The 23,331-nt window shown below is 40.5% G+C and overlaps 1 protein-coding gene across 6 annotated transcripts; it reads right to left on the bottom strand.

The window, feature by feature from the left end:
* Positions 1–625: 625 nt before the first annotated feature.
* LOC120547168 (gamma-aminobutyric acid receptor subunit rho-1-like) lies at positions 626–22,897 on the bottom strand. 6 transcript variants are annotated; one of them, XM_039782638.1, is made up of 10 exons: positions 22,815–22,897; positions 15,933–15,983; positions 12,171–12,277; positions 10,151–10,218; positions 9,838–10,061; positions 6,278–6,360; positions 5,820–5,960; positions 5,580–5,732; positions 4,626–4,822; positions 626–2,328 (listed from the first exon to the last, which is right to left on the bottom strand). In XM_039782638.1, the coding sequence occupies exons 1-10, from the start codon at positions 22,895–22,897 to the stop codon at positions 2,041–2,043; spliced, it is 1,395 nt and encodes a 464-aa protein (XP_039638572.1). In that variant the 3' UTR covers positions 626–2,040. The 6 variants fall into 6 exon arrangements, with proteins under 6 accessions (XP_039638572.1, XP_039638576.1, XP_039638577.1 ...); XM_039782639.1 differs by lacking the exons at positions 15,933–15,983; positions 22,815–22,897 and adding an exon at positions 14,532–14,815 and having other exon boundaries at positions 2,041–2,328; XM_039782640.1 differs by lacking the exons at positions 15,933–15,983; positions 22,815–22,897 and adding an exon at positions 12,509–14,521 and having other exon boundaries at positions 2,041–2,328.
* Positions 22,898–23,331: the final 434 nt, after the last annotated feature.

Raw genomic sequence — 23,331 nt, 5'->3', positions numbered from 1 at the left:
TATTTAATGATGCACTGCCACAGTTTGTTTCAAACCCATGATTAGAACCAGTTAAGAAAAAACACAATTAACAACTGGCAGTATTGATGCCCAAATAAAGCTTTGTGAAGCATTTTCTTTATTTTGAGTCCAATAGAAGGTAACTCTCTGTTCAACAAGGGTTTAAAGCACCCTGAATTGCCATTCCTTAAACCCTTTTCTTTAAACCAAGATTGCCATCTTGTTGGGTCAACAAATACAACAAATGGTTTATGAAGCTTAATTTGGACATCACTAACTGGCAGATTACAACTCTTGAAGTGCCCATATTATGAAAAAATCACTTTTTCTGGGATTTGGGGTGTTATTTTGTGTCTCTGGTGCTTCCACACGCATACAAACTTGGAAAAAAAAAAACCTCCATGCTGTTTTGAATGAGCTGTTCAAAATCTGCAGGGCTACGTCAGTAGCCGAGACGAGGTGGCAAACCGTAGCATGCTAGCTCATTCTCAATGGCAAAACACTGCTACAACAAAGATGGGATAGAAGTGCGATGCCTCACTCTGTAGCTAAAACAGAGACCTGAACACACAGGGTGAAAAGAGGAGCTGCAGCAATGTGCAGTACAACAAAAATATGGTGTTTTTTTTTTTAAATTAAACCATGTAAACCTATTCTGGTACAACCTTAAAATACAATTATGAACCTGAAAATGAGCATTATATGGGCACTTTAAATTCCAAATTTCCAGACACAGCTGCATCATGACAAACATTCAACATCCTTAAAGGACACATTACGGAACACAAACCGTATCAAGATGAAGCCACATTGGGTAGTTGTTGTGCTTTGATTAGCTGACTAAAGATTTAGCTTTATTGCTCCTGTTCCACGTCCTCTGGGGTTCAAGGACCGAGGTGAAAAAGAATGTGTTTGGGGTGTTAGGTCTGTCTTAAGATGTACACTAGTTTTGTTTTTCAATTGAAGTTTCTTCTTTCATTCAAATTTGAAGACACAAAAGCTTTAATCCAGTAGCGGAGTGGCAATCAGGAGAGTCAGGACCTTTCCCTGTGAGCCGGTAGTGTTTTGAGGCCGCGAGGGCCGGTCTGATAACAGTTATACATTGCAAGTTCTTAGCAACACCATCCGGCGGCCCGGTGTGCGGCCGTTGCCCGCAGGTCAAACTGTGCAGCCTCTGCTCAACCCGTGCGGCGGGCCGCAGCAGCCTCTTATTTCCATACAAACATAGGCTAATCAGAAAGCACTAACGAAGTGCAGGTCACAACCTGACAGAAATATAGTGGGAACAGTGAGCGGCACCTCCCCAAATGACATAGGCCGACGTAAAGCCATCGAACACCTCTTTTTTTCCTCGTCACGTTTGGAAGTCTATTGGTAACATTAACAGATAGTGTGTGAGTCTAATGATGGAAAGCTAAAAAAGAAAAAGGGAAAGGTGGCGCTGAGAAGGTCAGACTCAAAAGGAAAAAAATGATGGAGGAGGAGGCAGCGAAATGCTCCAAAATAACTTCAATGTTCCCTGGCATCAACGAGTAAAGATACTACAGGTGAAATAAGCTAACTTTGCTAAGCACCTAATGTCACAGCTAGGCACAGACCAAGCTTGTGAAATTTGAAAGTAGCTCGTGGTACAAATGATGCCACATGTCTACCACTTCGAAAGTTTGTTCAGATCCTGTGAAACTGCCGTTTCGGTACTCTATTCAAAATTCCAAAATAAAAAGACGTATTAACAGGAAGTGGAAGTTATGAAAACCTTACACCTAATCAGTTTAAAACTCTGACCCTCCATTCGCCTCATCTGGAACCTGTAAGGTAGGTCAGTGGCTTTTTATTTCTCAATTTGGCCGGCAGTGGCATAAGTTAGCTTGGCAGTCAGTTCCAATGCGCTACTTGCGTTGGGCTAGTGTGGATCGTGTTGCTGTGCTGTGTGTTGTTCATTCATTCACCGGACCATCTGAGTCTCCACAGATTTTTCACACTTTTGCTCGAAGTGTTCAGACCTCGGTTACCCACAGGTCTGTTTGAGTCCCATCTGTGTTAGGAGTAAATAGACCAGTAGATGATGTTGAAAAATATGTAAGACCCAGGAAAGAGGACCCGGGAGTACTTGTCTATGACATGCGTGTCGATCCAGACGTTGCTGTAAGCGTTGGAGCCAACGTGACCAGTGACCTGGTCGTTCTCCATCGCCAGCTCCACCAGCATCCTCTCCTGTTTCACCCCGTTCACTTCTGGCATGCCATAGTTCCCTGTAGTGTTGGCATTCACCTCACTGTAGCTGGCTGACATCATGCCAGGATGGGCAATACCACAGGTACATGACAGCTGCAAGTACAAACAAAAAGTATCTAATGGCTTTCCAAAACATTACATGTTCCCAAAACTTGTTGGCAATGCAACAACTTTTTACTTCAAAAAATACTTGGAATTTATACTCATTATTTTAAATTATTTAATGCTGTTTTGAGGGGAATGTGATTTTATGAATGAATAAGACAATAATTACTAGAATAAATGTCATTTTTGCAATGTAATGACTACTGCACGACTACTAATAAGTTCAGTAATATTCAATTTGGTAATTTACTTTATTGACCGTCATTTTTTTATTTCAAATTCTGTATATAGTGGCTGAACAACTTTTCCACTTCACAAATATCAGCTAGTATTTAGGTTAAAATTTAGACTACAATTTAGTCTACTTCTAGAGGCCCTGTGAGGCTGTATTTAGGCACAGCAGTGCTTTGAACATGCTAACACGCACACAGTGACATGCTGATGCTGACATTTAGCCAGTAATGCTTACGATTTTGGCCATTTTAGTTGCGAAAATGCTAACATTTGCTAATTAGCACGAAACATAAAGTACAGCTGAGGCTAATGGCAGGTATCTAGTCATACGGTAAACCAAAGTATTGCACAAATTATAACTTGGACCGGATAATTAAACCAACAACATCATTAGGGTTCATCCCTTAAAGACACTATTGGCCTATATTAAAACCAGTACATTAAGCACAATAAAAACAAGTGAAGCAATAAAAACAGCAAGCAACAGCCGGTGAAATGTAATATTAGAGGGTGAAGGCTAATCTAAAGAGATGTGTTTTGATAAGTGATTTGAAAGTGTCCAGGTCAGTACAGTCACGGACGTATATAGGTAGGGAGTTCCGGAGAGAGGGGGCTGTGATAGGGAAAGCTCTGTCACCCCCAGGTACGGTGCTTGGTCCTGAGTGGTGAGGAGGTCTGTGTCGGAGGAGCGGAGGGTACAGGGGGATTATGGCGGTGGAGCAGGTCTGTGAGGTAGGATGGGGCCTGGTTATGGAGGGCTTTAGTGGTGCGGAGGAGGACTTTAAACTGGATGCGTTGGGGAACAGAGAGCTAGTGGACATTCTGGAGGACGGGGGTGATGTGGTCACAGGAGCGGGTTTGGATGACGTTTTGAAGTTTATTTAGGGCTTTGGCAGATCCATAGAGTAGCCTATTGCAGTACTCGATTCTGGATGTAATAAATGCGTGGATCAGAGTTTCAGCAGCAGAGAAGGTGAGTGATAGATGGGCCAAGACAGGCAATGTTTTTTTAAGGTGGATAAAGGCAGTTTAATAGTTTTTGAGATATTTCAGTATGAACAAAAGTGGTGGACCGGCTGACTAAACCAGGGGCCAGCAACCTTAGGCACGTGTGTCACAATTGACATGCGGTAGCTCAACCAATGGCGCACGAACAATAAGTGTGCAAGAGTTTTTTTTGGAAATGTTCCAATCCGCATGCCAAATGACCTCTTTCACACCTATTGACAGTTTGATAGTTTGATTAACTTTTTACCCATCTGCATTCCGCGAAGACAAGCCCAACTCTGCCTCTGATTCACAGAATGCCTGAGCGGGCTAGGTAGATGATGGCAGGTTTAATCAGTCCCTCCAGAAAAACGCGATAATGCGATCGCATAATTCAATGCATAATCAGCCAAAGTCCGCATATTTATGCGGGGCCGCATTTTTTCAAATACGGCGCACTTTCGCCGCATAAATTGCTGATTTCCGCACAAAATATGCGGGGCTTGCATGATTTCATAAGCCCCGCATTTTCGTTGCAAAAGAAATTACATATATATCTTAGCAGAAAGTTGAAAAATGTTGCGTTTACTTCACACAAGAGCAGCCATTTTCCCCTGTTGCCATGGGAACATTATGAAGTGACGTGAACATCATCGAAAATCACTTTTTTTTCTCTTGTTCATCAAACTGCAGTTTTTGGAAGTTGCCGCAATTTCATCGCATCAAATTGCATAAATATCCCGCATATTCCATTGCATTTTTTAAGAAAACGTGCCGCATAATCAAGGATTTTTGCCCGCAACAATCACAAAAAAAAACTAATTTTTCTGGAAGGACTGCTTAATGCTGACGTGGCACACTGATTTACAAGAATATTTTAAAATGGCACTTCATATTAAAAAGGTTGCCGACCCCTGGACTAGACCAACCAACCACACAATATGGCCATTCCTAGAACCGTGCCACTAATGTGGTTAAAAACATATGATGCTTTTATGACTTTAATAAATTCACATGTACCTCAATGGCATCTATGAGCATGGAGATGATTGACTGGTACTAACCCTCTCTCGGAGTGCCTTCTCCCTGCGTTCTTCTAGAGTAGACAGGTAGTTGACTGCAGCGTACTCTATCACCGACAGGAAAACAAAGACAAAACTGACCCACAGGTAAATGTCCACAGCTTTGATGTAGGACACCCTGGGCATGGAGGCATTGACTCCAGTGATGATGGTGGACATGGTGAGCACCGTGGTTATACCTAAAGCAGAACAAGTTCAGAGCAGGTGAAACCAGACTCATATCTGATCTGTTGAAGTTGTGTTGATAAAATAGGGTAATGGGGGAACATTTGTCTGAGAGGAAAGTACTAATGCCCCCGTTTAAGAAGCTGCCACTTTCACTTATTTTCTCAAAATACAATATTGTTGTGTCAGGTATATATACCATAGACTGTAAAAACTCCTTATACCAGGATCACCATCTAGTTAGTTCAACCAATACAACTAATGGTTAATGAAGTTTTAGACATCACTACTGTAGAGCTCTCTCACCTGTGTTGTTAGATCAGGATAACGGTTAATGAATGAATAAATTAGACCCCAACCACAGTCTTTGGAAACTGAACTAGTAAGTCACACCAAATCACATCTGATTGGTTAAATTCATGTTTCCACCCATGAGTTCAAGATTAGTAATCAAAACCACTATGGTAATAAAATTAATAAAATTAAGGAATTAAAATTAAATTATTAAAAAATTAAAAATGTATTAAAATAAAAATGGATTTGGCAGCATTTTTTCTATATAAAGTGTTATTTTCAAACATATTCTCATGTGTATACAAATGGTGAAATAAATTCAATTTGATTATATTATTTTGCGTAAGTCATCTTTGGGCTTTCATAAAAGGGTTAGTGAAAAAAACGTCCTGATCAGCTCAACAGCTAGAACTAATTCCAGCAATCACCTAACTAACCGACGCACCGATTAGCCAACAACGGCCCGAGCACTCTTACCTAGTGGCACTCTGGCAGGGACGGCCCTGCGGTCGATCCAGAAGGACACCCAGGACAGCATGACCATCAGAGTGGCTGGGAAGTAGGTCTGCAGCAGGAAAAAGAAGACGTGACGCCGCAGAGTGAAGTTGATGTACAGACGGTTGTACCAGCCTGGAGAAGAGATAATGTTAGCAGTCACACAGACCTCAGGTACTTCAGGCCTAAATTAAAACGCAGATCTGCACTTTCTGTCAGTACCTGTGCTGCTGTAGAAGGCCAGCTTGGTGGTGGTGTGGAACTCCTGGATGAGGAACTGGGAGAGAGAAATTCTCTCGTCTGTGTTTAATGACCTGTTCCCTTTCTTCCAGTACAGCATCAAGTCATCGTCTGTATACGCATCTGGTGAGAGAAAAAGCAGAAATTAATATCCCTGGCACAAATGGTATTGTAGCTGATATGAAAATAACAGCCGAGTGAAGACCGTACAATGCAGTAAGAACACCCTCCACAGTCTCCAGTCTTTTATAACAATTTGACATTTTCTTGATCTAGCATATTCACATGATTATAGAAAACATGACAAAAGGAGAAATAATCAAACTGCTTCTGCCACTACAGAAAGACTACAAATGACTCACAGGAAATATTAAAATGTAGTTGGTAAATACTGTAACCAAAGAGGAGAGGAGAAAGCCACATAAAGCTTGATCACTTACAGCTCTCTATCTCCAAAGAGCATGTCTGTGTGTCGAGAGGAAAGCGACTTAGATCCATGCTACACATGGATGTGACTGTCACCCTGCAATGACAAAACAAAGCTGTAGTGATATGATGAATTTTTGTGTTCCAGAGCTCAAAAAACAACTTCAGGTATATCTGCAAATGGGTTGACAAGGTTGTTCATCTGGGAATACAGTTCTGGTCAATATTATTGGCACCCTTACATTTTTTATTGAAATACACAATATCTTCAGAACTAAATGGCAATGTACTGTATTTTTTATGGTCAGAATATTTGACTATGAAAGTAAAAAAAAAAAAAAATCTGTTTCAATTTACATGTAGTGATTTTAAAGAAGAAAACTAATATGACTAGGACCACAACAAAGGCACTCATCCTTAATATTTGGTTGCACACCCTTTGGAAACAACGACAGCCTCCAAATGTTCTTCAATCTTGTAGACATCTATAAGCTTCTTGCATCAGTCTGCTGGTAGTATGTAGAATGTATGCAGGATTTCCTTTCTCAATGGCAGATTTCAGCTCCCTCCAAAGATTTTCAATCGGATTGAGATTAGGATTAATTGCTGGCCAGTTTAAAATAGTCAATTTTTTCCTTTTGCCCCAGTCTCTTTTTTTAATTTTTTTGTTGTGGCAGCAAAAATTTTGACACGGAAAAATGTTACAAGCGGAAAGACTGTTGCTGCTATTTAGTGTTGGTCAGTCCAACACTGGACTGACCAACAGTGTAACTTTATCACTTATTCCGACTTTGCTGCGGTCCAGCCCAACACAAATGCAGACTTAACACACACGAGGAAAGAGGAAATGTTAGCGCCGTTTGACCAGTCACTGACTTTCAGCACAGCAAACTTCTTCCTAATAGGTCTTGGGCCTTGGAAAGTACTACCCTTGGCATAGCTGACTTTTTCTAAATTTAGACTAGGCTCCTTCACTTAATATGCAGCTAAGCTTTCTGAGTTCCTGAAATGGTTCCTAGCCTAGGACCCTGGAAGAGTTCCTGTGGTGGAAACAAACTATGAAGATTTTGCAAAAAAGGCTACAACAGAAAAATAATCTGAACCTTTACAACAATACATTTGGGAATGTTGTTGACTATTGAGGATTACCAAACTAACAAAAGAAACAAATGGAGATACTCAATTTTGAAGGCTTCAGTATGATTTGGGAAGTAGTTACTGTAGCAAAAATATACATTATGTGTGACTTGTAGTAAACAGGTTAAGCATTACAAAGACCCTTTAGTTCCCCTTCAACCTGGGAAGGTTGACATGGCACTATCAGCTACAGCATGCTATGCAGTCCTCCTGGATCAGGGTAAGTTAAATGTTAGAGTTAGCAGAGATGGTGGCTCATGGGAGATTTGAGAAAGTGACTTATTCCTATCACCAACCGGGAGTGTCTGTTCATAAATACTGTAAATAGTGGCCAATAGTCTGGCTCACCGGATGTGCATTGCTGGGATGAAGCCTGACGCGCCAGATGTCCCTCACCGCTGCATTCATGGTTAAGTGCTGAACAGGAAGGTTGTAATTGGTTTAAAGAAATCCAAACAAGCCAGAATGGGTTTTTAACCAATCCCGGAATAGATAAGCAGTGTAGTAAGACCATACTCCAGCAATGACACAGTGCTGTGGAGTGAGACGAAGTGCCCAATGACTTCTTTACTATGGGCCCATAATGCATGTCTAACCTTTGGCAGAGCATTAGCCTTTCATATCCACAGAATACTGTTGGTTGGTCAGGGGTTTCAGCAGAGATTTGATTTGAAATGAAAAAACATAATCCAGCTCATAGGACGAGATACCGCTACACGGTCTGCAGGCAAGGTCTACAACCTCGTCGTACTTACTCGCCAATCTGCTTTAGTCTGGAAAATCTCCAACCAGCACCAAACCCACACAGATTAACCCGGGCCATGTGATGAGTATGCTTATATATACCGCTTACCACCAACTACTCTTCCCTCATACACACAGTAGACATACACCAGCTAGTAAAGTATTATTATGCCCCTGCTATCAATCCCATATCTTTCAATCACCCTTAACATTTAGCTATTTCAGATCAAATAGTGAACGTTGGTGAATGCAGATTTATAGATGTTGACGTTATGATTTAAATGTAGTTTGTCCTAGTCCATCAGGGAGCGGTACTATGCTTGAGTGGTCATAACAGGAGGCAGATGGCCAGGCCAGCTGTTAATCTCTGTCAGGCTCTGTAATGAGGATTAAAAAAAACCACTATCTTGGCTCCTATCTCTCGCCGAAATTACAAGGTCTTGCTCAGCCGTATTAGCGCTAGCCTAGTAATTGGCCAAACGTTATCCCCTTAAATACACAACTTGTACTGTGGCTGTTTTTGACACTTTGTCTTGGCAATACAGCCACCGGCAATTATATTCCTAAACACACACTGACATTATAACCTGCCCAACCTAAAAGTATTACATGTACTAAATGTATCTAGTACTCAATAAAACAGTGAAATATATTAAAATGCATAATGTGGAACTGTAGTGTTAAATGTGTTTATATTAATTTGCATGGCTACATAACACTTTGTTATAGATTTTTTAGGTGACACCTATGGTATACACAATTTTGAGTAGATATCAAGGAAAAGACCATTTTCATTGCAGACATTTTGGCTTGTCATAGTAGGAAAAGCACAGGTGTCATTAATAACATGAAAAATGGCTCTGTTCTATTCAGAGCTCTGACTAGTACATTACTGTACTATTTTTTTGAGATATTCCTTTAGAATTTCCAGTATTTCCACTTAATGTTTTTTATGCCCAAATTGAATATTTGCATAAAAATAGGTGGATGGAAATAGACGTATTCACTCCCATACTAAGGTGTTCAACAAGAATAGTAACATGTTACTCTTGGAAATAAAGCAAATAAGTGTATTTCCCAAAATGTTTAACTATTCCTTCAAACTGTTTCTGAATTAACAGCAACTTTCCAGACTGTCCTCACTAAAAAACAGCCACATAGGTCGACGTGCAAGCAGCTTATAATGTTAGCGCTATGGTGCGGCTAGTGGCCGCAGTAATCATTGCGAGTGCAACCAAGGAACAAACAAGGAAGTAGGAGCCCCAAATTCATGTAGAGAAGAAGGTCAGGGTGGTGTATGCATAAAAAAACCACAGGCTTTCACCCAGGAGACAGGTGTTTGTGTCCCATCTGAAACCAAAAGACAAAGGTGACTATTTAATGTTATGGACGTGCTCACGTCCGTTACTCATTTTATTTTTTTATTTTTTGTTGCCTAATCTTAAGTAGTTCCCTTTCACAACATTAACTACGTGTTTAAACTGCAACCCTTACGTTAAATAGAACGGTCACGTGATTATAAGTGCCACCACCGTCACGTGTCACCGTCACGTGTTTAAAATGGCCACTGTGCGGCCATTTCACAACGTTAAATAGAACGGTCGTGTATGTTGTTTTGGGAGTCATTGGCAGTTGACCCTAGTGTGTTGTTTATGAGGACGTAGTGTTGTGCCATGCAGACAGGGGGAATTACCGGAGGCTGTAGAGGACTTTGCCATCTGGGTAAAGTCGCAGCATGACGTTGTCAGTGGTTGTGTCATGGGTGAAGGACTTCTTAGAGTGGACAAAAAACAGGTCAGGTACCCAGATTTTCTTCACCAGGCGGCTATCGAAGGTCATGCTCAGGTTGTTGTTGCTTCTAAAGGACAGACGTTCATCTTTCCAGTAGTGCCTCAGATACAGGGTCATAGTAAAGTCCTTAAAGAAGAAAATAAATATTGGTTACATTATTATCTCAACTAACAACATGCATGAATTTTCTCACTTAAAGTTTGTTCCAGACATACCATATCGACCTCTGAAATAGCATCCAAACTTTCAACCTGAACATCCACTCCAACAGGGACTGCAGGCCCTTGAAAAATATGCAGCAGTTTACAAAGATTCATTAAACTGTAATTTACTGTAGTGTTGACATGAATGTTGTGTTCAAATACAGCAGCAGACAGTAAGAGTGCAGATGTAGCCCAGGTGGCTCAATCGGAAGTCTGGATTATCTGGGTTTATTTGGAGAATGTGACTCCTTTTAATGCCAACAATTTTGCCTCAAACAATCACTTCTGTTCTCTTTTATCCAAATCCCCATCAAAACAGTTGGGTGCAGATTTCCCATACAATGGCACACAGCCAGTGGAGTGAGTGCTCTAATCCTAATTGACATTACAGTAGGCCTATATGCTGTTTTTTTTTCTTCATCATTTGAAATGATCATTTTTAAAAAGGGCTTTAGATTATCTACATGGTCAAAGTAGTTTTACATTTACCATTGATGAGAATGTTTCCCTTAGCAGTTATTTTAACCTGAGCAAAAAACTGTCCCTAACCTAATTAAACCCAAACCAAGACCTTTCTCCAGGGTAAGGCAAATTTTGTTCATATATTTTCTGAGTGGCTACACTCAGAAACAAGACAAAAAGCATAGAGAGGGGTTAGACGGGATGGATGAACTATAGGTTCAGGGTGTGATTTTCCGGGGTGGATGCGTGGGATTTCCCCCTTTCTGGTCTACATATCCCTGCCTCTGCTGAATTATTTTTTTTATCAAAATGTCTCCCCCCTTCAATGTGATTAATGCTACTTTACAAATAGACCATATCTATTATATACCTAAAATAGAAGTATTTAAAACTAAATAAAGCGCCGTAATGTGAACACATAGTGCCATAGAAGGATCATATCCAAGCAGCAGTTGCTGGTTGTATTTAGCCGCTACAGCGCTCCGGGACGCCGGCTACCAGTTGTTTAGCCGCCAATAGGTGACTGCGAGCCAGCTACAGGCACCGCCAGATGACGACCCTTCCAGGGGGTCTTGGAAGTTGAGTTTAGCGAGAAAAAATGAGCGTCACGCGGCGATGACAGTTAAGTTTAGTCACCAAAACGACTAGTTAAGCTTAGAAAAAAGATTGTGGTTAAAACACTACCGAGGAACAAAAGAGCGTTTCCTGGGTGAAAATATTTAGTTTTCGCCGCAAAGTGAACTCCGCTCTCTGGCTTCAAAGCTCTGTGTTTTATGTTGACACCATGCTGTATTATTTCATTTTAAGACTATTTTCCATTGAATATTGAAGTTCATAAATAAATGTGTTGGCATGGCTGGCCAGGTGGCACTATATCCATGGTATTGAAAGGGGGATTTACTTATTGCATGCATTCTTTGTTTTGTTGTGCATGATCAAAAAACATGGTAACCAAGCTGATTGGATAAGCCGACCTGGTGTCAGGAGGTGGTACGAAATGGATCCTGCATGATTTTTGCGAAGGGCTGTTTGAAATATATGTTGCACCACACCTTGCACTCACAGTATGCACTTTCCATTACGGATTTCCATTCCAACATTTTGCATAAGAAACCTCCAGTTACTAATGAGACTAAATCCAGAAATTATTTTACTACAAATATATTCAGATTCAGAGGGGAAATGCAAGTGTGAGAATTAAAAAGCACACAGACTCGCGGCTAATGTGGCAGATTAGGATGGGAGTTATTGAAAAAAGTTACAGACTGCGGCTGCTTGCTTGGTAATTAATCACTGGCTCAGAGCAGCATGGCTCAGACATAATCCTACTCTGTTATGTCATCTCTACAAGCCAGTGCTGGACACTCCCACCTCCCCACATTTACATGAATGTATAAATCAGATGATGTGGGTTGAGGTTTAGTTTAAAGTCTAAAAGAACACTTGATTTGGCTTATAAATTAAATTGAATGAATTTAATGAAATTAAACCGAAAGCATCTTTGAATGGCTGCATGCATGACGAGTGGTTGACACAGCTCCATTCAGTTCAGAAAGATAAACCTCCTTACCTCCAAATCCTGGTCGCATTGTAAAGTCATGGTCGTCTATCCTCAGCAGCTGCTCTGACTTTGTACCCCAGGCTTTAGTTATATCCGGACTCCTCTTGAACAGGGGGCTGATGGAATTTTTTTTGAAAAACACAAATTTTGTTATTTTCCTAACCGCTACATATGAAGTTTTGATGCGCAGCACGTTTGTTCTATAAATCATTTTGAACAATACTGAAAGAAACCTGTTATGGCATTTCTCTCTAATTGATCCAGCCTTTTCAATTTTTGCATAGTGCATATGTATGTGCTCATCCTGTACTATGGTTGCTGTAATCTGGATCAACAAATTCATTTACCAGATAATGGCGCCGGATGTTCCGGCGATTATCCGGAGTGCCGGATAGCCGGATGTCCCTCGCCATGCAAAACTACGTTCACGTCAGGAAACAACAAACTTCGAGCTAGCAAGCTTCATGCTGAAAATGGCGAATAAGTTTTGAAGAAAATTTTGATCATGCAACAAGGTAGGCCCACTTTACAGCATTTACTATCTAACTGGGACTGGTAAAGTTACACATGGCGATATACTGGTAAGGGCAAATTAGGTTTAACCATGTATCCAGCTAATATAAATAGCTCACATTACTGTATTGTGTGAACAGTTTTTTTCATCAGGGTGCAAATGCTCCACCAAAACAAGTTCCTTACTGAGACCATTTTGCAGAGCCAGCATTGCTGAATCCAGAGTTTAGCGCTGCCCAAGTCTATTGTGATTGGTTTAAAGAAATGCAAACAACACACACGCACAGTGCTTTGGAGATAGGTCTGGCAACTGCTACAACTACAGTTGATCCCCTTTCACGGTAAAGACATACCAACTGAATGCAAGGACTTGGGTCGCTTTGCAAAAATACAGACCTGTATCCGATTTAGGACCACATGTGAAAGTGGCCCAAATCAGAATTGAAAAGATCAGATTCCATGGGATTTGTGCTGTTCACACAAACAAATCTGAGTCCTATATTTGCCCAAAAAACTTGGATTTGGGCCACTGTTGCCTGCAGTTTGAACGTAGCCTTTGACGCCTTTCTAGTTCAGGGTAAGACCCTGCTTTGGAACTAGACAGTTCTTTGTGACATGGATTGAAAAAGGTGCTGGAAACCTTTGTTTAATGTGCTGGTAGACATGACTCAGATTTGTCAGGCAATAGTTTACTGTTCTGTTTTGGTGAGGCTGTTCTAATGCTGTTATGATTTTATGCATGTAGAAGTAAAATCAAATGCAGCCAGGTGAGAAACATCAATCCCAGTTGCTGATGCCACCTTTTGAGGATCATCAAACCCTCCACAATTTCCGAAAACATAAGTGTGAACATGCTTTTCAAGCTCATTTGATAGGAACTAGGTTGTCTTTGTTTTCATCCATTTCAATGAAGCTATTCCAGTTAACAGATGCAAACCATGTTCCTACAATATCCCAGAACAGACAAACCAAACACTGGCTCTATAAAGGGCCTTTTGTGTTTTTCGCGGGTTTTGTGGCCATGCATGTAGGGTTCTCCTACATGCTTGAAAGGCCAGATAAGGGGAGGGGTATTCAGTTGGTTGCAATTTGCAACCTCATCGCTAGATGCTACTAAATCTAACACACTAGTCCATTAAAAGAATTTGACAGTATTGTGAAAAATGTCAGATTTAAGTATACAGTGATAAAATGACACTGGGATGACAACATGGCAACACGGGGTTAAATACTAATACTGGATAGGTTACCCAGAGGCGTATAACAGAGCTGGAGTTTAGAAACCAGCTGGTCGATGTGCTGACCTGCGTGGCCTCACTGCGCTGAGCTGAGGCCTGAAGAACATCACCCAGCAGATTATCCAGGATGTCAAGTGAGTCACAGTTGTGAACAGTATGTAAATGGACTGTATTTATATAGCGCTTTTCTAGTCTTAACGACTACTCAAAAGCGCTTTTACATAGTACAGGAACCATTCACCATTCACACACTGTGGCCGAGGCTACCGTACAAGGTGCAACCTGCTCATCAGACAAACATTCACTCCGACGCGCAGCATCGGGGTCCAGGGATTGGACCACCAACCTTCCGATTGGCAGGTGACTGCTCAAGAACTGAGCCACAGCATCTGCCCTACTGAGCCTTTTTGTGGAGGACACCAAATCAGTGGCAGCTGTACAGGGGGGTAAGGGGGGGTCAGCTGCCCACCTCACTGTAGAACCTTTCCCCCCTAACTTTGGTCTTCCAAAAACAAGCCGCCACTATGTCCACAAGCTGCTAACTGTTCCCACAATACAGTAACATGAGCTACAGTATTTAGATAAGATGAACACATGGTTAAAAGTAATTTGCTCTTACCAGTGTATCACCGTGTGCATTTGGTCCACAGCAATCCCACCAATCAGTTAGATAGTAGTAAATGCCGTAAACATATTCCTTGTAATTCTTTACAATAATTCCCCGAAAGAACCAATCAGGCCTGATTCCTTCAAGACCTTCTGCTCCTCTGTGCTCTACCGCGTTTCCAGACGCTTGGATCTAAGAGGGATTTTTTGGATCCACCTCTGCCTGCCCGACATCCAGCCTCAGCCGGTCCTGCAGCCCTCAGCCCTGTTCCCTCCAGCCTGTTGTTTCTAAGTACTGATTCCATTAAAGCTCTTTGTTAAACCCGCTAATCTGTGTCTCGCGGTGAATCTGGTTCAGAACTGCCATCCTAACAGTGCTTGAGTGTGAAAATATAAATCAGCTGCCGGATTTGTCTATAAGACAGGGTCACATCCGTACAAAATCCATACAGGATCCTGACCCTACACTAATAATACACCCTAACCTTAATTTCAAATTCCTTAAAAAATTGCACGCATTAAAAACAAAAATTGACATGCAGTAAAACTTTGCCCAGTTGTTGATAATCCAGGCTTGGGTGTACAGGTGTAATAAAGTGGTCACAGTGTAATTTTCTTGTGTGTTTGAACATTTTGATGGCTATTTGCAGCTACATTTACTAATTAAATGCTTCTCCCAAGACTCTATCAAATCACCGGTGCTATTAAGCAACTATTCAAACTTTTTGATGTTGGGTATACCAGTGTTCTAGTTCTATTTTTTTGCATTGTTGCTTGTTGTCATCGTATTGAGTTTATGAAACACAGGCGAATAATCTTATACATTACCTAATTCTGAGAGATAAGAATGGATTATATTGGGCTTAGTATAATAGGAAGCGGCCCATCCTCCTCACTAGATATAGCCAACAATAGTGTGATTAAAATGTTGATCATGTACCTCTAAGACTATGCTGCTTTAATCTCCACTATAAAATCCTTGCCCAGTATCGTTCTGGGAGTGTGCCTATGTTCCCACAGCCCTATGTTCCCACATTTCTAAGATTTTTTTCAAAATTAGTCCCTATGTTCCCTCATTTCTAAGTTTTTTTTCCAAAATTAGGCACTATGTTCCCACATTTTCTTTTCCATAAATTTATTTCATCAGATTTGATCCCCCTTTCTCACAATTTGGTAGCCAATTACACCCAACCTATTATCCAGTAGCAATAGACTACAGATGGAATGTAACTCTAACCCTAACATAGGGCCTAATTTTAAGAAAGATCTTAAAAATGTGGGAACATAGGGCCTAATTTTCTGTGAAAAAAAAAATTCTTAGAAATGTGGGAACATTGGGCTGTGGGAACATAGGGCTGACCCCATCGTGCTAATTGATCTGAATACTATATCAAAAAACACAAATGTGTCATACCTGCCAATATTGCGACTGGATCCTTCTGTTGGAGGCATTTCTCTTTTCGATCTGAAAGGGGGAAAAACGTTATGTGATTTTATGCAAGCGTTATGCAATGTTTAATAGCAGGGATGCTAAATTGGGTAAATCTTCAAAGTAATTGTAAAGTAAGAGGGGCATGTTGAAAAACTGATTTTGTAAGTCTGTGACATGATGGTATCATTCTTATTCATTACATAAACAGCTGAAAAACGAAATGTACTCAGGGCAGGGCAGGGTGTGTGCGTTAAATAAGCCTCGGGAAACAAGATCAATCAGACTTAGCATCATTGTTTTGATTTTGAACCATTCACTTTGAGAATCTCATGAGATGAGATATCACGCCCTTCCACTACCTGCAGGCAGTGCCTGTGAACAGGAAGTGATCGGCATACAGTCTCCTAAAGAACAGTAAGCAATTGCTAACTAAACTATTGACATAAACTCACTAATGATGGTTGAATCTACTGTTGAAAGAATGGTTTTGACCATATCACCTCCACTCCAATTGCAACACAAAAGAAAAAAAACTCCATAATATTCGTTGTAATTAAAAAGTAGTCTTGGCTGACTGAGGTTGTCTGTCCCTCTACTTTGCAGTGAGTATTCCAACACATTCTGACTCCTATCTCGTAAAAAAATACAGACGCTTGGTCAGGTGCCTTTGTCGTTGTTATTGATGCTAAAAGTTTCCTTTAGCGTCGTATAACGCGCTTTAACGCTTTTAACACGCTTGGTCGGAACTATTGGCGTCCCTTTTGTTGCAGTTAGAATAAGGAAAATCTCGTGGGTGTAATTCATCGGGGGTCAGTCAAATGCAGGCCAGGACAAAGAAAATGAAAATGGCTTGGCGCACAACAAACACTAAGCTCCAGCCTCTCTTGAAAATGTTTTGTTCTGGAAAAGTGAACATGCATATTGCATACTGTACGCTTCATTAATGCTCATTTCTGTTTTCTGAAACCATGATTTGAAACATCTAGATATTTTAGTATTTCAGTAGCTACCTCCACCAAGAAGGTTATGTTTTCGGTTCGGTTTGTGAAAAACTGCTGACCTGATTTTCATGAAAATTTGTAGAAGTTATGGAAGCGTGGGCCTAGAAAGAACCCATTATATGTTGGAGCAGATCCAAATATTGGGGCAAATACACAAATCATTTTTCACTTTCATTAACAGTGTGAAATGGGGGGTTTGTGCTGCACATGTCGTGTCAGAATTATCGGAAAATGACTTACCGACTAGGAAAATTCACAGTGCATTAATGTTATGCGATAGAGCATGCCTTGACATTTGGCGCTCTCTAAGTGGCCTTCCTTTTCAAACTGTTTTCTCAGAACTTCCACAACTAACCGGTAAAGTGATTTCTCGTTTCTGCCTATTTATGTGTTTATTGAGGTTTTGTTTTCAGCATTGCACTTCTTTTCTTTTCTGGCACAACTACAGTAATCACTGCTTTCCCTCAGCAAATTGAGTAATTTTATTATAGTAAACTGCCTTTCGCAACTGTCAATGTTGGTTATTCTACCCATGACCACAGTCTTTCCCTGACCTTAACCAAGTAGTTTTAGTTGGCTTAACTTGACCACAGCGTTGGTATATGTAACAGTGTTGGATGGCACCATGTTGTCCTGATAGGGGGAAGTAAGATCAGAAAATACTCAACTGGGTCGTTTTGGAAGGTAATGTCGAAAAATATATTTTTGATATTTATTCTAAAGGACTTGTTGCACTTAAGTCAAAACAGTCCATGAAATCCCAAAGGGTCATGAAATTTCATTTCCTGTGGGGCGAGCTCTTTTTTTTTGCCTGTTCAGCCACTCTCATTTTATTTCTATTCCAAATTGTGCCATGTTCTTCTCAGACAAGGGTTTAGGAAATTATAGAAAATTATACCAAGAATGTTCCCATTGACACAAGAGTTTAAATAACATGCCCAGGTTTATAATATTTTAATGTATTTAATATGTTCCTTGTTGAAAACATTAAAGGTACAGTATGTAATATATTTACTGTATTAAATCCAAAAATGACCACAATATGTCATCAGATATTTAGGAAACATGCTAAGCTGAAATACTATCTTCTCTGACAACAATGCTAAAGCCAATATTTTTTCCTTTAAGATTTTCTTTAAGTGAGGCCTGTGTGTTGTTATCAACTGCACATTTTGACAGCTGGGCTGGGTTGCCAGATACACCTGTAAACACGCAAACCCAGCGCGCTCCAGCTGTAGTCGAGCCATTAGAAGCAGCGAACAAACGAACGGGATCAACGGAGATAGATTCTACCCAACCTAAAAAAACCTTGGCATGTTACTAACAGTTGCGTGACCAGAGATGTACTAAAACCCGGGTATTTGAAAGATGGAGACAGCTTAAAGCCCAAAAGGACGCCGAGTTGGCTAACTTCCTTCTCAACAGGGGAGCATTAAGCTTCAGGCTAATTTATCACGGCTACAAGGGACGAGCATTTTATGTGATTTCAACATTTGTGTACTCAAATTTAATTATATAGAGTACTCAAGTTGGTTACTCGCAAAAACAATTGAGACACAGCCAGGGAAGTGATCCCGATTGGTCCTGGCTAAGGCCGCCATGCTAACTCTGCTAATTGCTAACGTTACCGGAGGACCAGGCAAGTGGGCCCCGCTGTTCAGCGGCCATAGCCGACAACGGTGAGTTATTTGGAGGGGAATGCTGAGTCTTTGTAAATTATAGAATGTGGTCTAGACCTACACTATCTGTGAATTCCTGTTGTGATTTGACACTGTAAATACAATTTAATTGAATTGTGCAGGGGTTAAATTTGAATTTGCTATGTGTTGGGCTCTGTGGATTCAAGAATGCCATGGATGCAGCTGTGTGCGCGTAGACTACAAAATCTGATTGATACCATTTGACAAACTGTGAATAAAATATAACAAGGTGAGACATCCCTTTGCTCTGAACACTATAACGCTTATCAAAGTCATTTTAGCTACTGTTGGCAGTGCGCTAAACTACAGCTGATGACAAAATCTTTTTGTAAGTGCACCCTCCTGTGTATCTGTATCAAATATAGGACGGATGTTAACACTAAACAGTCTTTTTAATAGTTATATTAAACCGGAATTACTTTTCATCTTACACTATTAACCCCTAATCCTATTTTACTCTCTATCACTCTCTGCCATCTGTGATGTCTGACTGACTGACAAGTGCACTGACTTTGCTTATTCTTTTTTTCCCCGTTGTATGGCAGGCAGCAACCAGCACTATGGTGCGTTACCACCGCCTAGACAGAGGTCGCTGATCTGTAGCTTTTGAGACAGAAAAAAAAAAGAAAACCCTGGTAAAGTTTTGATGTACACAAGATGTTCTTGAAGATGTTCTTAGTTCAGGGTCCCCTGATGACATAAGAGAGCATAGGCCTAAAGGCTGGGGCTGATCCCCACACAGCCTCAGCCCAACTTAACCCCTGGCAAGTGAAGTACATTTCCAGTTATAACCCAACTAAGCTTCTCAAGTCCAAAACTGTATCTTTTGACAGATGCACAGCAAAAAGACAGTAGCTTATAACATCTTGTACATTTGTGCTTTACTAAAAATGGCATTTAAATCCTATGACATGCTGCTTTTTGGATGCTTTTATATAGGCCTTAGTGGTCCCCTAATACTGTATCTGAAGTCTCTTTTATATAGACCTTAGTGGTCCCCTAATACTGTATCTGAAGTCTCTTTTATATAGACCTTAGTGGTCCCCTAATACTGTATCTGAAGTCTCTTTTATATAGACCTTAGTGGTCCCCTAATACTGTATCTGAAGTCTCTTTTATATAGACCTTAGTGGTCCCCATAATGTATATTAAAGTCTCTTTTATATAGACCTTAGTGGTCCCCTAATACTGTATCTGAAGTCTCTTTTATATAGACCTTAGTGGTCCCCTAATACTGTATCTAAAGTCTCTTTTATATAGACCTTAGTGGTCCCCTAATACTGTATCTGAAGTCTCTTTTATATAGACCTTAGTGGTCCCCTAATACTGTATCTGAAGTCTCTTTTATATAGACCTTAGTGGTCCCCTAATACTGTATCTAAAGTCTCTTTTATATAGACCTTAGTGGTCCCCTAATACTGTATCTGAAGTCTCTTTTATATAGACCTTAGTGGTCCCCTAATACTGTATCTAAAGTCTCTTTTATATAGACCTTAGTGGTCCCCTAATACTGTATCTGAAGTCTCTTTTATATAGACCTTAGTGGTCCCCTAATACTGTATCTGAAGTCTCTTTTATATAGACCTTAGTGGTCCCCTAATACTGTATCTGAAGTCTCTTTTATATAGACCTTAGTGGTCCCCTAATACTGTATCTGAAGTCTCTTTTATATAGACCTTAGTGGTCCCCTAATACTGTATCTGAAGTCTCTTTTATATAGACCTTAGTGGTCCCCTAATACTGTATCTGAAGTCTCTTTTATATAGACCTTAGTGGTCCCCTAATACTGTATCTGAAGTCTCTTTTATATAGGCCTTAGTGGTCCTCTAATACTGTATCTGAAGTCTCTTTCCAGAAATTCAGCCTTGGTGCAGAATTACAGCCACTAGAGCCAGTCCCACAATGAGCTTTCCTTAGGATGTGCCATTTCTGTGTCTGTAGCTTCAAATGCTATTGAGGAGGAGAGAGGGGGGGCAAGGTGGAGGGTGGGGGTGTGGCCTTGACCAACTGCCATGCTTCGCTTGTTTTCAAGCCATGATGTCTCTCTCTTTCTCATGGGCGGGCCAAATTATCTGGGCAGGCAAAGCAGAGAAAGGGGAGGTAACCTTGCTCCTTATGACCTCATAAGGAGAAGATTCCAGATCGGCCCATCTGAGCTTTCATTTTCTCAAAGACAGAGCAGGATACCCAGGGCTCGGTTTACGCCTATCACCATTTCTAGTCACTGGGGGACCATAGGCAGGCTGGGGGAACTCATATTAATGTTAAAAAACCTCATAAAGTGAAATTTTCATGCCATGGGACCTAACTGCTGGCCTTTCCCCCAGCCAACCTTTCTCAAAGTCACAACAATAGCAATAATTCAGAAAGCACATTGACACACTCAGATTACAGGTTACGTAATCAGAGTAAGTGATTTTTTTCTAACCAGGCACACATCACCTTTTGTTGCTGTTAGCTAAAAACGGAGCGCTGATTACCAAGCATGTTGGCGGGCTCTGTCCTCACTCCACATCACCCCAGTCACAACACACAGTGACAGTGTGTCCAAAAACTCAAGACTGAATATACTGGTGTAATTGTTGTTGTACTGAAAGCTGTTGGTGTATCTCTCATGTGGAACACTTCTATTTAAAATGCAGAGATATGGTGTGATCTCAACAACAACAGCAGTAGTATCTTAGCAATAATTATTTGTTGTTCAGATTTGTTTCTTTGAGTCGTTGCACATTGGAAACAGTTTCATGATAGATTAGATCTGGAATATTTAAAGAGCAGAAGAAGTCTAAATCGTGTTCGCATCAGCCGCTTGGCCACAAACAGGCATCATGTCACCAACTGGAATGGAGCATGCATTATCTTGGCAATTTAGGAGCAATGATTGAAAAAAAAAACATAGGCCACAACTAAAGAAGAAGAGGAAGAAGCATAATGACTGATAGTGCCCTGCTATGTCATGAACTACTACAACTACTATTTCTGGTCATTGTTCCATTATCTTTATTGTGACTATTATTGCCACTGTTCATCACCCCCAAACAATGTTACACACCTTTGGCCATAAAGTTCATAATCAAAGTTTTTTTTTTTTACTTTTACTTCTAATACTTAAGTATGTTTAATATCAGAAAATTGCTATGGATTCTTAAGTATTGTAAATATCAGATACTTTAAGACTTTTACTCAAGTAATATTCTAAAAGGAGCCTTTAACTTCTACCAAAGTCATTTTCGGGTAAGATACTTGTACTTTTACTCAAGTATTGCTTTCGGGTACTTTATACAAGACTGTTCCCTTTACACTCTGTCCTCTCGAGAAGCCTTCAAAATCCAGTTCTGATACCTTTATTTTGTAATAATATTATGCATTAGGGCTGGGTTCAAAATATTCGGTTCTCCGGTTGAAATCGATATTTATTTGAGTCAGGGGGCTAACTTTCGGGATTAAAAATTATACATTAACTCAAGGTTAACTAGCTTTGAATCACATCCCACTGTCTTCAGCATCAGAATGATAAATGATAGTTATTCTGAAGAATCTTTTTTTTTTTTAGGGATTTCAGTCTGTAAAAGTTTGTGCAGACATCTAAATTAGCAGTGAAATGATAAAGGATATATGAAGCATGTGAGAAGGCAGACAGCAGTTGGAGCCATGAGAGGCTTATAACAATAATCATAAGCATATCAGAGATAAATCAGCAGAACCAAGTACTAGAGCATGTTGATCTAAAATTCGAATTCCACGGCAACTGAGCAAACTCGATCTACTGAGAAAATGAGTGGACCTTAAGTTGAGATTGCTTAGTCAACTGCTGTTTTCAAGGTTAATAATGACCTGTCAAATAATCTTGAATAGACTGTTATTTATTTTGTAGTTTTCCAAACGCAATTTGAAACCCTTCTTTAATGAAGATGTTATCTTTGTGCAACTGTATTGATCTCCCGCTTGACACGCATACTCCTTTGAATTTCTTTAACATACTGTATGTAATCATGCTGAAAAGAATTAGGGAAGCACATGGCAGGATGCCTCGCTTGTTTTAATAAAAGTGTGGAATTTCACATGCGATTTAATTAGACAAATCGTCAGCTTTACGCGTATTTACGCACGGCGCATTTAAAGTCTGCCAAGCCTCTCCTGCAGATCTTTCATAATGAACTGACCTGTGTCTGCATTGCTGCAGTATTTGCCCGGACACACCGACCATCCAAACTAGCAGGTTGACCAGCACCACGTCCGTGTGCATGATGCCCAGCGTCCCAGCCCTCTCCAAAAGTCTCAAAACCGCAGGTTACTCCCACAACGTTTCCCACACAGGACGCGCATTCCGCTCTCGCTTCGCGCATTAAACATAGTGGGATTCTATACATGATGCCACGGTGGTATTGAAATTCAAAGAGGAGGGGGAAGCAATTTAGCCTCAACCTACAAATCCTCCGCGTGAGATGGCTCGGATTTGTTCTCCGTGCGGTCGGTGGAGTCTGAGCAGGAACGCAGCGCATGGTTTTTTTTTTAATCCGCCTGGTATGAGCGGAGTGCTTTGTATGGAGGACTAAAAAGGACAGAAGGAAAAATAAATAAATAAATAAAAGTAGAAATAAATAAATAAATGCAGAAATATAGTGAAAATAAATACATTTTGGTAACATAAATGGCTATTTCTGTATTTTTACATGTATT

This window comes from Perca fluviatilis, chromosome 18 (assembly GCF_010015445.1).
Source record: "Perca fluviatilis chromosome 18, GENO_Pfluv_1.0, whole genome shotgun sequence".
NCBI lineage: Eukaryota > Metazoa > Chordata > Actinopteri > Perciformes > Percidae > Perca > Perca fluviatilis.
This window is presented reverse-complemented; position numbering and strand designations above follow the sequence as displayed.